The sequence below is a fragment of the Aphanomyces invadans genome, assembly GCF_000520115.1.
Source record: "Aphanomyces invadans strain NJM9701 unplaced genomic scaffold supercont1.5, whole genome shotgun sequence".
NCBI lineage: Eukaryota > Oomycota > Saprolegniomycetes > Saprolegniales > Verrucalvaceae > Aphanomyces > Aphanomyces invadans.
This window is the reverse complement of record NW_008580150.1, coordinates 1,050,393-1,067,191: the sequence shown is the minus strand read 5'-3', so window position 1 is coordinate 1,067,191 and position 16,799 is coordinate 1,050,393. Positions and strand designations below refer to the sequence as shown.

The window sequence follows — 16,799 nt, the reverse complement described above, 5'->3', positions numbered from 1 at the left end:
TGGGGATTCAACTCTTTCTGCCCAGGGCACAGCGCACCAAGCAGGAACGTTGTCACTGCCGTCACGGCGTACTCATCGATAGTGGCATTGGCTGAACTGCACTTCTCTCATCAACGTGACAAGTGCCCCAGAGACACCGGCGGCCACGACGTCACGTTATTCTGTTGAAATTTGTGTTCCATGTTCCATGCACATGGCGCTGGTAGTCTTGAACATGGGCTTTTCTTCCAGCATGCTATGCACGTTGAACAGCACCATATTCGGTTAGGCAAGCGATAGTGTGGTTGCATGTGCCAACTAACGCGTGTCCCAGATGTTGGCCCCGTGTGTCGACGTCGACAGTAACATCCGCGAGCGACTTGCAGTGGCTTCGACGAAGCAAAGCCTGCATGTTGGCGTTGGCAGCGCAGTTGGAGTCGGCGAGAATCTGACAAGTCGTGACCTTCGGACGTCGGTTTCGTTCGTTTCATTCTGGAAATTTCCTAGAACAAGCCGCAAGCCTGCACGCCGCACAATGGCCCCACATGATTGGCTAAAATTACAACAAGGCATCATCCACCACCAGCCCGATCTCGCACGCTCCTTGGGGACATGGAAATTCACACGCGGGACGTGTGCGGCAGAGTCTGTGAGCACAGAGCCACTGCATGGATCCTTGCTGTGTCTTTGGCGGGCTGTGTGCACCGAATGGATGGCCCTGTGACCCATGTACCGTCTCGTTTATAGTGGGTGGACCTGGCCGTGTTATTGGTCAAAAGTTGACCACGCTCTGGAATGTTTCGACACGACCAGATTGGCGATCTGGTTCTACAGGTGTCCAGCACCGCGACGCAGGCCCGCGACTTGACAGGCTCGAGCACCCAGGACATTGTCGCGCCCATGTCTAGCCCTCGAAAGCTGTCTGCGTCCGTGACGGCAACCTCTCGGCTATCAGCTGACTTTGTCGACGACGTTGCCAACGAGGGTTGCGACGACGTCCATATCTCTGTCGAGGACCTGAAGGACCAAAACCGGTGGACGCCAAGTGATGCATGCCACTCATGTCGATGTTGCGGCGATGATTTCAGCTTGTTTCAAACCAAACACCATTGCCGCGCGGTGCGAATTCCACATGTACCTCTGAACCATGCATAACAGAGGTCATGTAGTGTGGCCATGTCATTTGTCTCGAGTGCGTGGTGAAGAGGCCCGTCGTGTTGCCTATGGCTGGTCGCACCGTTATCAAGTTTTGCAAGAACTGCGTGCATTCGAAAAAGGAACAAGGTTCGTCGAGTGCTATGCAGGCGACAAGGGTGATGGAACCGGCAGCAGCATTGGAGGCATCCAACAGTTCCCAGTCGCACGGGAGCACCCACAGCGGCCGATCCGACACTCGGATAGCCGGCGAGGGGACGACCCACAGTCGGGGTTTTGAATCGGGCAAAGTCCCCGTGCTGCCGTATCGAGCCTTGATGCATCCCGACGACTGGGCGCCAGATTCCACCCGGAAGGAGTGTGTTGTGTGCCATGTGAAGTTTTCTCTTTTTGGCAAGCGCAGACACCACTGTCGAGTCGTACGTACTCCTCTTCAGCTGATAGTCTGTCGACGTCACGGGCGTCGTCCATGTCGTAGTGTGGGGAAATTATGTGCAAGGACTGCACGGCGATGCGCGAGGCGATTTTGCCACGCGTAGGTGTAGCCGAGGTGCGTGTGTGTTTAGTTTGTGTACCGCATCCCACGGAAGTGCCGTGACTCCACACCAGTGCATCACTGGATTGCCACTTTCATCATCTGCAGCCGTAGACAGAAGGGTTTCGATTGCAATACATTCTAACGATTGATTCATTCTCTCGGCTGCGCATGTGGAGCGCCACTACGCCGCGTTCGTGTCATGCGCTTGTAAATGGTGTTGGGCGGTGCGGTGCTCGTTCGATAACATTTCGCAGTGGTGCTGATTGAATACTGTGTATCTCGTTGAAGGCGATTGGTTGATTTTAAGCCAATCCAATGCGTTTCTTCAGGATATGTAAGGTATCTGGGGCTATATTTTAAGCCAATAGTGTCGCGGGAAACAATGTCGACCTCGACATGGTCGCACTGCACACGAAGTTCTCAACGAGTGCGATGGACGTGTCCAAGCGAATGTCTACAGCCTGCCAGGGCGGAGCTGGTTGGGGTGCTCGAGTGTTCAGTCCGTCCGTCCTGCGCAGACTGTCGTGAACCTGGGAGAGGTGCGGACGCAGCTGCGGAAAGGCGGCGACCGCGTCGTGTCGTAATTTCGGATGGTGCGCGCCGATTGGCTATATTTTGCTGTGTACAGCCTCCGTGAGCAGTCAGTTTGTTTGGTGTGTGGAGGGATGAGCAACACCCCGATGAGCATCGGCGCCAAGGCCATGTCCCAGCCGAACCTTGTACGCGGCCAGAGCGTCGAGATCAACCTGCGCGCGATCGGTGACGCCACCAAGAACAGCGTCATCATGATTGAAAACTTCAAGCACCAGGACGACTGGGTCTCCAACTCGGAACGGAGCCGATGTCACATATGCACGAAGCTTTTCGGAGCGTTCCGCCGCAAGCACCACTGCCGCGTGGTACGTCCGTCATCATGCTTGATCGATCCGTGGTGGTCATGGTGAGCATCGATGTAGTGTGGCGAAGTGGTTTGTAGCTCGTGCACGTTGAAGAAGCAGGTGATGCTCCCGATGGTGGGCCAGACCGAAGCCCGCGTGTGCGTCACGTGTGTGCTGGCGTACTGCAAACCGATACAGTCTGGCAACGGCAGCTTTGCCGTCGACGGGTCCGTCATGTCCCCCGTGGCGTATTCGTTGCCGTCGAGTGGCAGTTCGCGGGACGGTCGCGCGACGACGCACAGCGAGTACAGCCGGCACAACAACACGCAACTGCAATCACCAGACGTCATGGGTAGCCACGGGGACTTCGTCGATCCGACCACGTACTTTCAAAGTGAACCGTCTCCGTTCGACTACGCGCTCGACTTCGACTGGGAGCACCCGTGGCCCAAGCCGCCGGTTCCGGTGGACGAGTCCCACCGCCTGGACGTCCTTCGGAGCTTTGATATCCTTGGCACACCACAAGAAGACGTGTTTGACATCATCTGCGACTTGGTCAGCAAGTCTCTCAACTGTCCTATTGCAGCCGTCTCGTTCATCGACCAGGAGCGTCAATGGTACAAGGCCAGCGTTGGCCTTATCCAGGACGAGATCCCGCGCAACGTGAGCTTCTGCGCCCATATTTTGTACACGAAACAAAGCATCGTCGTTCCCGACACAACTCTGGACAAACGATTCGATCGGAATCCTCTCGTGACCGGCCGCGCCGGCATTCGATTCTACGCCGCCGCGCCCATCATTTCTCCCGCAACGGGCTACGTCCTAGGAACGGTCTTTGTCTTTGACAACCATCCCCGGCCACGCGACCAAGTCGACTTAGCGACCCTGGAAAAGCTTGCGGGCGTCGCCATGAAGAACCTGGAAGACCGACGCGCGTCCGTGGCCAGCAGCAGCGCCGCGTTTGACCACCACTCCGTACATCGCGCCTCGACTGCGACGGAAAGGATGTCCATCGTGACCTCCGTTGCTAACAACGACGCCCAAAGCCCCCATATCACTCGACCTTCTGCGACCGGAGCACAGGTCGTTACGCCGACGTCGTCGGTCGGGTCGGATGCCACCACCCTTCCACTCCCTGCTCTTCCTCGTACCGAGTCTCCACCTTCAAGCTGTGTTGTATCGACACCAAGCGCCGAAGCTGCCACCCCCACAGCAGTTGTGACATCCGAACCACCCAAGATGGAAACGATGCTGATGAACTTGCTGAGCCAGACAACCATGACCCAGCAGCAACTCGCCAAGCAACAAGGGTCCATGTACGCCACACTATCAGGGCACAGTAGCCAGATCGACAAGTTAGCACAAGCCGTGGCAAGAATGGAAGCCAAGCTCGGTGGCGGCGCTCTGAACGGGGCGTCGACGCTCCCAAACGATAGCAGCGACACTCCCCCCGACGATGGCAAGGAACAGCAACCAGGTGAAAAAGAATAAAACGTAACGTTAGTAGAGAAGTGGTCCCACCTTTTACGGGTTGGTTCGGCTGTTCCAAGCCGTCCCACGTCGGCCTCGCCTGCTGGCACGTTGCATACCGAGGCAGCCGCATATGCCTTGGGCTGGTTTGCCACAAAGCCCACGTTGTTGTACGGTCGGCTCGAATAACGTCAAACTCCCCACTGCATGGTCTGAGTTGAGGGAGTCCTCAAGATTTGCTGACATCAGTACGGCATAGGCGCGCGACCAAACGTCGCTAGGGAGAGGGATGGCCTTACAGCCGTTGCGCCGCTTTTCGTGTCGTGAGGATAAGGGAGATCAATCGATGACATGACTGGCGTGGGTCCGCTGCTTTCGCCGGACCGAGCTTGCGCAGACGATGCCGAGTCGCTACTTTACGCTTTAAGGCAAATTTGTGTTCATATCCGGACGATTTTCGGATATGGCGAATTTTCTACTAAATAGGTCGATTTTGGGGAATACTGTCCTCGAAACAGGTTGCGCAAAATGCCGTTTTCGGGGTCAAGACGATTTAAGGAAATGTCGTCGGGTTCGTGGAGGGCAAAAAATCTGGTCGGGGACAACGGAATATGAGACATCGTTGGTCGGCGGCCACGGCGGTCGCTTGCTAGGGATGGCACATGCCATGGAGGAGCCGTGTATAACAATAACAAAGCGGTGCCAGCGACAGCGAGATAGCCAGGACGACCGGGAACAGGAAGGCGTGCATGGAACAGAGCCCCACCCATCAGAGCAGGCGTGAGTAAGAGTCGCGGATTAGACGATGGTACAGTATGATTCAAGTTGAAGGGTCAGCGAGTCTGGATTCATTTGGGATTTCGTAGGTCAGCAGGGCAACAACCAGCCAAGCCAACCTTACTGTGGTCCGCTGCACAGCACCGGCACGCCGACCACCACCCACCGATCATCCCATCCCATTCAGGCACATCCGAGACGCCGTCGTCGCCAAAGGACAGATTGCTCTCATGGACGAGCCCGACTTCCTTCACGCCACGCCAGAGTGCCTCTTGCCTCCCGAGGCATGGGTGAACAAGAAGGAACGTTTCCGGTGCCACGTGTGTGCGCAGAAGTTCAACAACATCTACCGCCGACGCCACCATTGCCGCATGGTACATGCACATCAGGACTCCCTCGGTCGTCGATAGCGGATGCATCCTCACGTGCATGATGGAATAGTGCGGCGAGCTCTTTTGCAGGCAATGTATCGTCAACAAATTCCTCCACATCGCCGGCCGGGACAAAGTCACGGTCAAAGTGTGCACGCCGTGTGCGTATGAGGACGCGAGCCAAGCCAAGCGCCGCCGGCCGCGGTCACCCATAAGCTTTCGAACGTCGCGACGCCTCGAGCATATCACCAACTGCTCGGACGACGAAAGCAACGACGAAGCAGCCACCAAGGACCTGCTGAACTCGCCCGTGCTTTCGGTTCTGTCGTCGTCGCAGAGTTTCGCCACCCCATCGGCAGCCCGGCGATCGATCTCTGCTCCTGTCCACGATCTCGACTTTGACGAAGCTCGGTACTCTGGCCCGCTCCACTGCCCGAGCGCGCCGTGCCTTATCAATGAGATTGAGCGCCTCGGGGCCCTCAAGTCCCTTCAGATTCTCTACTCCCCACCCGAGGAAACGTTCAACGTGATCTGTGAACTCGCCGCCACGACGCTGCATTGCCCCATGGCGATCGTGAGCTTCATGGACCTCGAGCGCCAGTGGTTCAAGGCCAAAGTCGGGTTTTCCAAGAATCACTTTTCCCGACGTATCTCGTTTTGCGCCCATGCCCTGGCTACGCCAGAGCCGACGATCGTCCTCGACACACGACTCGACCCGCGGTACACGCGGAATCCGCTTGTGACAGACTACGGCGTTGCATTCTACGCCGCCGTTCCTCTCGTGACTGCCGACGGATGGCCAGTCGGGACCCTCGCCGTATTTGACTACAAACCCCATCCGACCTGCGACGTCAGTTCCCTTCTTCCGCTCGCTCGAGGCATCATGAAGCAACTCGACGAACGAAAAGCCAACATCCAGGGATCGAGAAGACGGCGGCAGGCCGCGTCCTTCGATGATCGGTGCCATGCCACATCCCTCGTCTCGAAGAAGGTGCATGCCACACCAACTTTTGGCCCGCAAAAGACCACACTGTCGGCGATGCCGCCTCCCTTGTCGTTGGAACCGACCGAGACAGGAGACCCTGGCGTAAGTCCTTTGACGTCGATGCGGTCGTCGTCGACCATGCAGAGCGCGGCGTCCGCATCGTCTCCCGCGCCCAAGATGGAATCAATTCTGTTCGACTTGCTCAACAAAACGAGCGAGACACAGCAGCAACTGGCCAACCAGCAAGGCACGATGTTCGCGACGTTGGGCCACCACTCGGAGCAGATTGGAAAGATCTCGGAGGCCCTCGCCCGCCTTGAATCGAAACTTGGATCACCCGTGGCGTAACCTTACGGACGGCAAAGGTATCTGTTTTGTAAAGCACGTATACGTAACTTGGATGGAAGCCGGCGGCAAGGCCATGGCATCTCCGATCGATTGGAATCCGTGCGTGTCGAACGGAATGGGAATCGATAGAGTAGGATGTGGCTTCAATGAAAGACTCGGTGTCGTCGGCGGCTTCGGAGGCACGTGCTCTATGCTTCGTGTGGAATGCGCTGGCACACACATCGTGTTTAATGACATGCCATCTCAATGGACGCGACAGCGATCAAGCGAGGTGTGGTCAGCTCCCGATGCCAGGACGCTCACGTGCCTTCGGCGCTGTTCATGCTATGTGGGTCGCCAAGCATTCTGGTTTGAACCGAGCCCAAGCACCAGTGAAACTTCGAACCCACGGCGGCGTGTGGAGCCAGCTCCAGGTTTGGCTGCTGGATGCGTCTCGCACGTTTACCACAGTGGCTCCAGTCGAGCCCAGCCCTTGTGACTCATGTGCTCAGAACATCGACATGCCTTGTACGTACCTAAACTTATTACGATGGCTAACCTTGAATTGTTTTTACGCCCACATGGTTCATTCGTCGAGATTCATTGCCGACATGTCCACCGGCGCGGTAGACAATGCAGTCGTCGGTGCTAAAACTTATGGGCCCCGCTGTACGTAGAAGCGATGACGTCGCACCGTGCATGCATCGCCCTGTTACCGCCATGCCGCGTGCGTGCCGTTCGCGCTATAGCTCATGGCTGGTCCAGCTGGCCTCGGACCATGTTTTCAGGCCAGCTCCCCTACCAAGTGCCGTGTCGTAAACGAATGCTTCATATTGATTGGCTAAAATGATTCCATTCACCAATCATAGGGCTTTCAATCAGATCAATTGTCCAATCGCTTTGTACCAGCTGCCTCGCTGCTAGACGCGGTGGATTTTCTGAACCGAGTGGCATCTCGGGGAGGCAGCTGGACGGTGGGTTCGCCTGAGCCGTCGTTCCTGGTCTTTGGGGCACGGGTGTTATTTGTGATTTGCAAGCGCAACCATGTTGGCCCCAGTCCAGCCCAGTCCCGCCTCAAGCCATGATCTTGTGGACGCGCCGGATGAGTTGGACGACGCCGTGCGGTTGCAGGACATCCTCGCACCAGCCCACTGGGTCGACAAGCGAGAGCGCGTAGCGTGCGGCGACTGTGGCCTCAAGTTTAGTAACTTGTTTCGTCGGCGCCACCACTGCCGCCTGGTAAGGACACACACGCGCGTCTTCATGTAGTCATCTATGCCAACGTTCCAAGTGTGTAGTGCGGCGACCTCTTTTGCAAGCAGTGTGTCGTACGCAAGCTGCTTTGCATTCCACGGCAAGATAAAGTGTTCGTCAAGATTTGCAAGGCGTGCTCCGTGGAGGAAACAGGCACAGCCAGCTCGTCGACGACATCGTCCGTCAAGAGTCCTCGACACCAACCACACGACACGACTCGCGCGTCGGCCTCGTGGCGGTCGATGGTCCAAACCGGTTTGTCCAAGTCGTCGCCAAGCCTGCGAACTCAGCATCCCCTTGAACAGCCACTTGCCGGGACCGGTTCAACGGCCCAACGCCAACGGGTTGACGTTCAAACGAACGAAACGGACAGGTTGGACGTCGTGCATGGCTACAACATTGACTACACGGCGGACCCGCACGACGACATTCTACAGCTCTGCCAAGACGCGGCAGCAGCATACATGTGCCCCATTGCGGCAGTGAGCGTGATGGAGGCTGACGTGCAGCACGTCGTAGCGTCGATTGGGATTGCTTTGCGAACTATCCCCCGAGATGTCGCGTGGATGTGCGACACCGTCGTATCGACGAATCGACCTCTTGTGGTGCTGGACGCCATGCAAGACGCTCGATATCGGCATTGCGACTTGGTCCAGAACGACGGCATCCGCTTTTACGCAGCTGTGCCCGTGGCAAACATGAACGGATGGGTACTGGGGACTCTTGCGGTGATGGCCACTACGCCCCGCGAACACGTCGATATTGCACCGTTGGTGGCGCTGGCAGCGGCCGTCATGACACATCTTCGAAGAACCAAGGCCAGAACGAGGCGCAAGCGGACGTTGTCATGTGGCAGTGCAGAGAGGCCATCCCCTGACCAAGGGCTCCGACTGCAAGACTCCAACTCGGAATCCCTCGTCATGTCGCTGCTCGCTAAGACCACACAAACCCAAGTATCGCTGGCCCAGCAACAAACGGCCATGGCTACCACGCTCGGAGACCACTCAAACAAGATCTCGCAATTAGTCCAAGCGATCGAGCGCATGGAAACCATGCTGTGCGACGACATCGGCGCTTAGCAGGACACTTTTGAGTGTTGTGAAAGACAAGCTGGTTCAAGGCACTCCATGTGTAAGCAAGTGTTTGTACGATTGGCTCCAGGGTTGATTCGAGCACCCTTCCATCGGCAACAGTCTCTTCCGCGTGCGTAGTACTGCAGCTTGCACTACGAATTGATCGCGTCGACAGGGTCAGCGCCAGAATGACGTCCGAAACTTAGCGCATGAAGACGAGTGTCGGGTGAAGCGTCAATGGAATTCGCACTCACACACACGTCCGAAGGGGCCATGATCCGAGGACAGGAGATCCTTACCATGGCAAGATGGGTGATTCGCACAACATTGAGAGCATTGTTTCTTTGATCCGTTCGCTACTGGAGCCTGCCGCACCACCGCCCACCTTCCGCGAAGCGCGGTCGGGAGGGAGCATCGACAGACGCAAAATATTGAAGGACGATGATCTGATCAAATTAGTTTAAAAGTCTATTTCGAACGAAATTGCGCCTCATCCACGATCTAGCACCGACACGAGGCAGGCACGCAGATGCAGACGGGTCTCGTTCCTTGGGTCCTTGTGGGAGTCCTGGCGATCACAGTGCAGTGGGGCAATTCCGTATGGCGGTCGCAACTTCCTCCCGCGCTGACGACGTCGGAAGCTTCTCTCCGTGGTGACTTTGCCGGCGCCGACGCCTACTCGACACTGGCCACCATCGCGAATGCGGCACATCCAGACGTGTCCGTGGCCAACCAACACGTGTACAACTTCATCTTCGACAAGCTCCAAGACCTACAAACGCTCAACGGAAGCAACAAGCTCGTGGTGCACACTCCCCGCCACGACCTCGGCAACATCTCCGTGCCTCGTTCCGACCCGCCGCCCCCGCGAAAAGAGCGCTGCGACGCATACGCCGACTTCTTCAACGCATCTCAAATCATCGTCAAGGTGCCTGGCATGTTTGCGTCGTCAGTTCTGTTGTCAGCGCATTACGATTCCGTGAATGGTTCGTTTGGTGCGTCGGACGACGGCGCCGGCGTCGCTATTGCGCTGGACATCCTGCGCACCGTGGTCACGGCCAAGACGCGACTGCGCAACTCGCTGGTAGTGTTCTTCAACAATGGCGAAGAGGATTGCCTGTGCGGGTCCAAGTGGTTCCTCGACCAGAATTACAACTCGCGCCTCCACGTGCAAGCATTCGTCAACCTGGAAGGCGGCGGGACGGGCGGCCGCGCGATTCTGTTTCGAGCCACAGACGAAGTGCTGGCGTCCACGTATGGCCAAGTCGCGCCGATGCCGCATATGAACAGCATCGGTGGATCCATCCTCACCGCGCTCGGGAGCTACACCGACTACGAATCGTACCAAGGCGCGGACATTCCGGGCGTCGACGTTGCATTCTACGAGCACCGCGAATTCTACCACACGCCTCAAGACAACCTCGGCCACATCTCGGCCCAAGACCTCCAGCACGGAGGCAGCAACGTTCTTGCCTTCGTCATGACGCTGCTCCACGACCCATTCCTCGGTAGATTTCGGGCCGACGACCCCGCCGTGTATTTTGACTTTGTCGGCCGATGGGGGATTACGATGACTACCAACATGCGATTTCTTGCGCTGCTTGCGTCGTACATGGCAGCAGGGGCCACCATTCTCGTGTACGCTGCGCACTTTGAGCCGACGAAACCTATTAGCGTCGTCATGTGGTCCCTGACTTCGACGTGGTCGACAGTCGTGAATGCATTTGGTCTGTCGTGGATCGTTGGTTTGGTGGCAGTGCTTCCTGTAGCCATGTTTGTCGCGATCACGAAAAGCGCGGCCATGTCATGGGCCGTGATCCCCGCGGCCGTTGTCGGCCATGTTGTTGGTGTGACGTTTGCCGCGGAGCAGTGGCGTTTCCGCCACCACCTCGGCGAAGATCTGCCCCCGTTCACCCGAGACGTTGCCCACCTCGCGACTGCGTCGGCGTCCTTTGCCAACGTCGTCAGCTCCGTCGTCGTTCTCAAGTTGCCAGGACTATACTTGCTTCCCATCGCCAGTGTGACATTTTCAGCGCTGACGACCGCAGTGCTGGTCGTAATGTCCGCGATGTCACCAACGCGGGACTCGTTCGGCGGGGAGTCCATGCCACTGCTCCGACTACAGCAAGCCGCGAACTACGCTGCGATTCCTCTCCACTCGGATGCCGCCGCGAAAGGAGCGACCCGTAGCTGGGTCTTCCTTGCCGCCATGGCCGGGCCGCTGGCTGTATATATGGCCGTGTCATTTCACTTTGCGATCGACGTTGCTGTGTCCCTCGAGTCGGTGGGCAGTACGGACGCCGGCGTCATTGTCGCGTTGCCGACGTTGCTGACGCCGTCGCTGCACCTCCTCGTTGTGTGGTTTGCGCATTTCTCGATTCGTCCCGTAGTGTTTATCGCAGCGTTTGCGCTGTACACCAGTCTCTTGGTTGCCGCGTTGATCGGCACCGCCTTTTAACTCAACCAACAAAATTCCCCCGACGAAGGCATGTGCCATGTGCCAGTACTCGTTTGCCACAAAATGTCCGGCGGCATTTTGTGGACGCTTGCACCAGGCATTCTCCCACCCGTTCTACCACTGGCGCTTTAACGGCGACGAGTGATCGTGCAGGCTGCTAGTGCCATCACTGGTTTGCCCGAGGCGCCGCCGGTCACAATTTGCTGGTTGGCACCGCACGGACAATCCCAGCATACATCGTGCTGCGACCCATTCCATGTCTGCTGTCCGATCTTGAGGACTGCGGACATTTGCATGCATCCCAACACCATTCCAAGTTCTGAGCTCACTTGGATCCTTGATACGACGTGTGGCACTCAATTTCAGCGCAGGATGACGGTGGCGGCCAGCAAAGGATTGCAGCGCCAAAGGGCCATCTTGGCCATGTAACAAAGTTCCAACTTGCCCAGCGACATGACACACATGACACTTCGTATAGGTGAATAAATAGGATGAGTGGGTGTGTGGCTGCCTCAGACTAGTCAGTGGAGTTTGCGGCGATCCTTGGTGTCTTGAATCAGCTTGGCCGTGTGCTTCGACATGGCGAGCAGCGCCTCCATCATTTCCTCGGCGACGTCGCATGCCTTCGACTGGGAAGTCGACGTTGTGTCGAGGTTGCCGATTGTATTGTAACTACGCGTCGAGTACATGCTGCTGGTGCTGCTGGTCGTCGAAATGGAGTTGCCCCGACGGTGCATTCGAAATCCAGACGGCAACCGCTTTGCCTGCTGCGTCGACAACTCGATCGCAGTGTTTTGCATCACCATGGAGGTCGTGGACGCGATGTCTTCCAGCTCCTTGAGCGTGTCTGTGCACGGGAGCTGGCCCGTTGGGCACTCGACTTCCATCGTACCAATGCAAGCTGACGCTAGGAGGAGCGGGATTCGGACGAAGGGCAAGCCATCGTGATACCGTTCTCGGACGACCGACGGCGTCGACTGGAGCGTAACGAGACCAGCATCGACACGGGTGAAGTTGGGAGGGACATCTTCGAAGTTGTACGAGGTCACAACAACGACGCCGCGGCTTCCGATGAGTTGGATGAGTCCCATCGTGGCGTCCATGGCTGACATGGCCTGTTCAAGGAGGAGGAAGTATGTTGCGTCGTGCTGAAAGCGTGGGGCGAGCGCCGTCAAGTCGAGGTGGGATGGAGGAGAAGTTCTCGGACATGTGAGCATAGCTGGCGACACCGCCGATGCTGCGGCATCGTCGTGGGTCATTTTGTCAAACATGACCGAGCGGGGGGTGGCGCCTTGGTGGCAGATCGTCGTGGCAGCCGTGACGCATGCAAGGCACATGCGCTTGGCTGTTTTCGCCTTGGCGCCGCGCTGTACGGTTGACGTTATCGTCGAGCACTTGGAGCACACTTGCTGGAAGCAGAACCTGCACGCGTGGCTCCACCGGAACGCATGGAACCGCTTGGCGCAGCCACAGCAAGTGCCCATCCGAATTGCGAATATGCCACGGCGCTGAGGTCGTGTGCAGTATCGGACCACGTTAAAACAAATCACGTTTAAATATTTGTCGTTAAATTCTCGACACCACGTGCGGACATAAACCCGACATGCATCGGAGGTATCACTGGATACCTACAACGTAGCAATATGCTTCTCGCAACACATGTGTAGTACACGATGGCAACCACATACGCACGATGCGCTCGGTAAACTGGTGTATGCATGCTTTCCCTTGTTCTTGCTGCTGTCACGGCTTCCCTTGCAGGACCTGGCGTCGATACCGTGCAATCCTGTGTGGTTGTGCTGCATTTAACCGGAGGTCCATGGTTAGATAAAACCATGTGCTTTTTAGACGAGCATAAAAAACCCATGCGTCGTCAGGTGTTACAGCTGGGACACGACCGACCCAACGATGGAGTCCCCACCCAGAGCATCCTTCGGCGTCTGGGGAGCGGCATGTACAGGCCAGTTCGCAGGCAGCAACGGGAGATGCAACAGGAATCCGTCCAGCGCAGGGGGCGCCGGATTGCCGAAAACATGGATGCGTATCACGTTCTCGTGAGGGAGTTTGGCAAGCCGACGCTGGTGTCGTCGGCGAACCGACGCTTTCCCATGGATAGATTGCTCTGGCACAAGCGTGCGTTGTGCTTGCCACGGGCAGCGCGACCCCAACCTTTCACGACAACGTTACCGAGCTTGGAACACGACAACTAGGTCGCACGCACACTCACACAATTGACAATAGTTTCACGTTACGTCGTCCAGCCACGATGCAGACATGTACGTGCCGCAGCGAATCCTGCGTCGTGCAACGATAGCGATCGATATATTTGGCTTGCCAACGCTGCGCAGGGATTAGAGCGCGCGTCTACCTGAGTGCGCCAGCAATGTTGTGGACGAGGTCCACCACGATCGGAAACAGCGCCGTGACACTGTCGCTAATGAGGCTTAAAAAGTGCGCTTCCGCCTGTTCGTCCGTCATGTCGAGTCGAAAGCGTTCTTGGACCTTGGCGAGAGTCGTGAGGGGATCGTTGGCGAGTTCGGGGATGCCAGCATCAATCATCAAGTGGAGCAGACTCATGATCATGGTCGCGCTCTTGCGCAGCCTACAACAACACCATGCTCGATATATCGTCGCACCGACAACACAACCGTACCAATTGTACGTTTGGCAGCAATAGGTCTTGAAGCGCTGGTAGTTTTCACTCTTGCGCCCGCCCATGCCTTCGACCATTTCCTTGGTCAACTTGAATGGCGGTGGAAATGGCTTCGGATCCGACCCAAACACAAACCCAAAATCGATATGGAACAAGTGGCCTTGTGTCTTCATCATCAGGTTGTCCAAGTGCCGGTCGCCGATCCCCAAGATGTACGTGATGACGCAGTACCCCGCGAGCGACTTGACGTACGTCGTGATGGCATCGACCGAAATGCCTTCCCACCCGTTCGGGTCGGGGTTGTGCGTCCGGAGAAAATCCTGCACCGTCTTGTACTTGGAGATCACGTCCTTGAACGCCATCGAGTCGACAACAAACTCCATGAGCCCTGCCGTCGTCGATGTCGCCAATACACGGTATGGCGTCAGCTTCATGTCGAGGTTGACCTTCTTCAGCAGTCGATCCATGAGTATGATGAGCTGCATGATCAACTGGTCCTGCCGCAAGTCGTCGCCGTTCTTGATCATGACTTTGCATACAGGCCCTTCCCGCAGATGGGCGTGCTTGCGCGCCGCCCCTCCGATGATCGAATGCTGGTTGTGCAGCGCCGGGTTGGTGGCGGCCAGCGACTCGCGCAGCGACGACGCTTCCGATTCCTACACCATGGACTCTTGACACGAACGTTGGGTGCAGCACCGGTACCTCGTGATGGTCGTGGGGATCGGGCAAGACGGTTGTGAAATCCACGACGCATGGATACATGGCACTCTTGAACATCTTGGCGGACGACGACACAAGGCCGCTCAAGTGGATCGACGGGTCGGACGGGAGGCGAATGTGGACGCCTTTCGGCCACGGCATTTGCTTGAAATACGAGCGCAGCTTTTCTTCCTTTTGGTCCCGGCGGCCGCGCTCTTCCCGCGCGCGCAGATGCGACGCCATGATGCGAGACATGTACTCGTTCTGGGTCGCGAGCATGTTGTAGATGGCCAACCGGTCCTCCGACAGCTTCATTTCTTCCAGCATGACGTTGAGAACATGTTGGAACATTTCGCCGTCGCGGCGGTCCGACAGCTCGACTTGGAGGTACCAGTAAAAGTAGTTGGCCATTTTGAAATTCGTGCACGCGCGGGACACGAGAAATCGCGCGAGCGGCCCGAGTTGGCTCTCGTACTTGTTGAACTTTTCGTACCGCATCGCTTGCACGAGCTGGAGCAAAAAGTCGAGGAGATCGTCGTTGCGGGCTTTGGCGAGCGCGGCGACGGCAAACTTGCGCACGACGTCGCTCTTGAACTCTTTCCGCGGGCCAAGGAGCTTGAGCGCGTCGGCAATGTCAATGTCGCACCTGGTTCCCGCCAACTCGATGAGCACTACCACCACTGTCCCATGCAACAACAACGCGATAGACTTACCATGCATGCAGCAGTTCGGTCGTGAGGGTGACTTCCGTCTCGTCGAGCCAGTCGACGCTGAGCAAAAACTTGACGATCGCTCGGCGGTTCTCGACCAACGTGTACCGAAACTTCCACAGCAGGTCCTTCTCGTCGTTCTTGAGCTGGTCGCTGGACGAGCTCAGCAACGCCTCGATCGAAAACTGTTCCTCGCGACTCGGCTTCAAGTTTGGGTCAATCGAGCCGCGCAAAATATCGCGTGCGAGTTTGCGGTACTTGCGCTCGGCCGGGTTTTCTTCGTTCAGGTCGGGGTCCCATACAGGAATCAAGGTCGCGTCCATGTCAACTAGAATTTCGCGTGAAGGCTACCAAGTGCGGCGTTGAGCTTACCCAGGTTGCGCAGCATGGGCATCTTGGCCGACGACGGCGTCGGCAATTCTGACGGCATGGGATTGCTCGCAATGGCGTTGGAAGAAGCCGCCTTGGACGATGCGTCGCCATAAGGAAACGCGGCAAAGGACACGTTCCGAAGGGCGTACGGTTCTTCTTCGTAGACGACGGTGTGGCCAAAGTAGGGCAGTTCTATCCACAGGCACGGCTCCTCGCGCAGCTGACAAAAGGACGGAAAGTCATCCTTGGGACCGGGAAAGTCGCTGCTCCGACGGATGCGCGAGATTCGCCGGTTCGTCACGCGGTCCATCCAGTCGCTGCGCTGCATGTCGCGCCGTTCGTACCGCTCCCGCGCCTTGTCGAGGCGAAAACACTCCATCTGACGTGTGAGAACTTCGTTGTTCGGATCGCTGTACTCGGACGGTGTTGTCGTGTCGAGCTGCGGATCGGCCTCGACGCCAGGCCACACGCGGAGACACTGCGTGCCATCCTTCAAGCACCCGTTGGGTGCAAAGAGAGAGAATGTCGTGCCGCCGATCGGGACTTGATTCACACCCCACAGCGTCAGAGCAATGACGGTGTTCCGAGGCAGGTCCTTAAACTTCATCGGAAGCGTGAGCCATTCGCTCCATACGATGGACGATTCTTTGCATTGGCTAGGATATTTCGTGTTGATTGTCATGGGGTGCATGGGGATTCCATCGGCAAAGATCTGGGCCGTCACGAACACTTCGCTCATAGGGGAGTTGCGCAAATCCGACGGCGAGCCTAGCATTTGGTGTAGATTTTGCGAGAGTGGAGACCGCGCGGACGTCCCAGCATCAACTAGCTTTGCAGGCGGCAAGTCAATCGAGGACAGGAAGAACATGACCTCACAGTCAATGGCGTTGCTCAAAAAGTACTTGTACTCGTGGAACGCATTAGCGGCATTGTCTGGGGCATACATGGCGCCGTTCATCCCATTCACGCCGGGCACGGATGATTTCGGAGCCGCCATTTCTCCAGCCTCGTGTTCCGCGGGGCAGAAACGTTTCGGATAAATATCCGGATAACAGCGTCATTAGCGACAGTTGGAACTCAGCGTGTCCATGCCGGCGCAT

The 16,799-nt window shown here is 57.1% G+C and overlaps 7 protein-coding genes across 7 annotated transcripts; 5 read left to right on the top strand and 2 right to left on the bottom strand.

The window, feature by feature from the left end:
- The first annotated feature begins 737 nt into the window (after window positions 1-737).
- H310_03372 (hypothetical protein) lies at window positions 738-1,867 on the top strand. Its single transcript, XM_008867202.1, has 3 exons — window positions 738-1,098; window positions 1,149-1,553; window positions 1,613-1,867. The coding sequence occupies exons 1-3, from the start codon at window positions 775-777 to the stop codon at window positions 1,730-1,732; spliced, it is 849 nt and encodes a 282-aa protein (XP_008865424.1). The 5' UTR covers window positions 738-774; the 3' UTR covers window positions 1,733-1,867.
- Window positions 1,868-2,284: 417 nt separating this feature from the next.
- H310_03371 (hypothetical protein) lies at window positions 2,285-4,091 on the top strand. The gene is made up of 2 exons (XM_008867201.1): window positions 2,285-2,571; window positions 2,629-4,091. The coding sequence occupies exons 1-2, from the start codon at window positions 2,338-2,340 to the stop codon at window positions 4,039-4,041; spliced, it is 1,647 nt and encodes a 548-aa protein (XP_008865423.1). The 5' UTR covers window positions 2,285-2,337; the 3' UTR covers window positions 4,042-4,091.
- A 528-nt stretch (window positions 4,092-4,619) lies between these two features.
- H310_03370 (hypothetical protein) lies at window positions 4,620-6,739 on the top strand. Its single transcript, XM_008867200.1, has 3 exons — window positions 4,620-4,828; window positions 4,887-5,171; window positions 5,239-6,739. The coding sequence occupies exons 1-3, from the start codon at window positions 4,826-4,828 to the stop codon at window positions 6,499-6,501; spliced, it is 1,551 nt and encodes a 516-aa protein (XP_008865422.1). The 5' UTR covers window positions 4,620-4,825; the 3' UTR covers window positions 6,502-6,739.
- A 647-nt stretch (window positions 6,740-7,386) lies between these two features.
- H310_03369 (hypothetical protein) lies at window positions 7,387-9,149 on the top strand. Its single transcript, XM_008867199.1, has 2 exons — window positions 7,387-7,719; window positions 7,779-9,149. Exons 1-2 carry the CDS (start codon window positions 7,525-7,527, stop codon window positions 8,811-8,813), a joined length of 1,230 nt encoding a protein of 409 aa, XP_008865421.1. The 5' UTR covers window positions 7,387-7,524; the 3' UTR covers window positions 8,814-9,149.
- Window positions 9,150-9,285: 136 nt separating this feature from the next.
- On the top strand, window positions 9,286-11,308 carry H310_03368 (hypothetical protein). The gene has a single exon (XM_008867198.1). It carries the CDS (start codon window positions 9,337-9,339, stop codon window positions 11,263-11,265), a length of 1,929 nt encoding a protein of 642 aa, XP_008865420.1. The 5' UTR covers window positions 9,286-9,336; the 3' UTR covers window positions 11,266-11,308.
- Window positions 11,309-11,713: 405 nt separating this feature from the next.
- Window positions 11,714-12,752, bottom strand: H310_03367 (hypothetical protein). Its single transcript, XM_008867197.1, has one exon. It carries the CDS (start codon window positions 12,747-12,749, stop codon window positions 11,787-11,789), a length of 963 nt encoding a protein of 320 aa, XP_008865419.1. The 5' UTR covers window positions 12,750-12,752; the 3' UTR covers window positions 11,714-11,786.
- A 727-nt stretch (window positions 12,753-13,479) lies between these two features.
- H310_03366 (hypothetical protein) lies at window positions 13,480-16,722 on the bottom strand. The gene is made up of 5 exons (XM_008867196.1): window positions 15,700-16,722; window positions 15,331-15,655; window positions 14,621-15,263; window positions 13,919-14,574; window positions 13,480-13,867 (listed from the first exon to the last, which is right to left on the bottom strand). Exons 1-5 carry the CDS (start codon window positions 16,694-16,696, stop codon window positions 13,630-13,632), a joined length of 2,859 nt encoding a protein of 952 aa, XP_008865418.1. The 5' UTR covers window positions 16,697-16,722; the 3' UTR covers window positions 13,480-13,629.
- Between the last annotated feature and the right edge of the window lie 77 nt (window positions 16,723-16,799).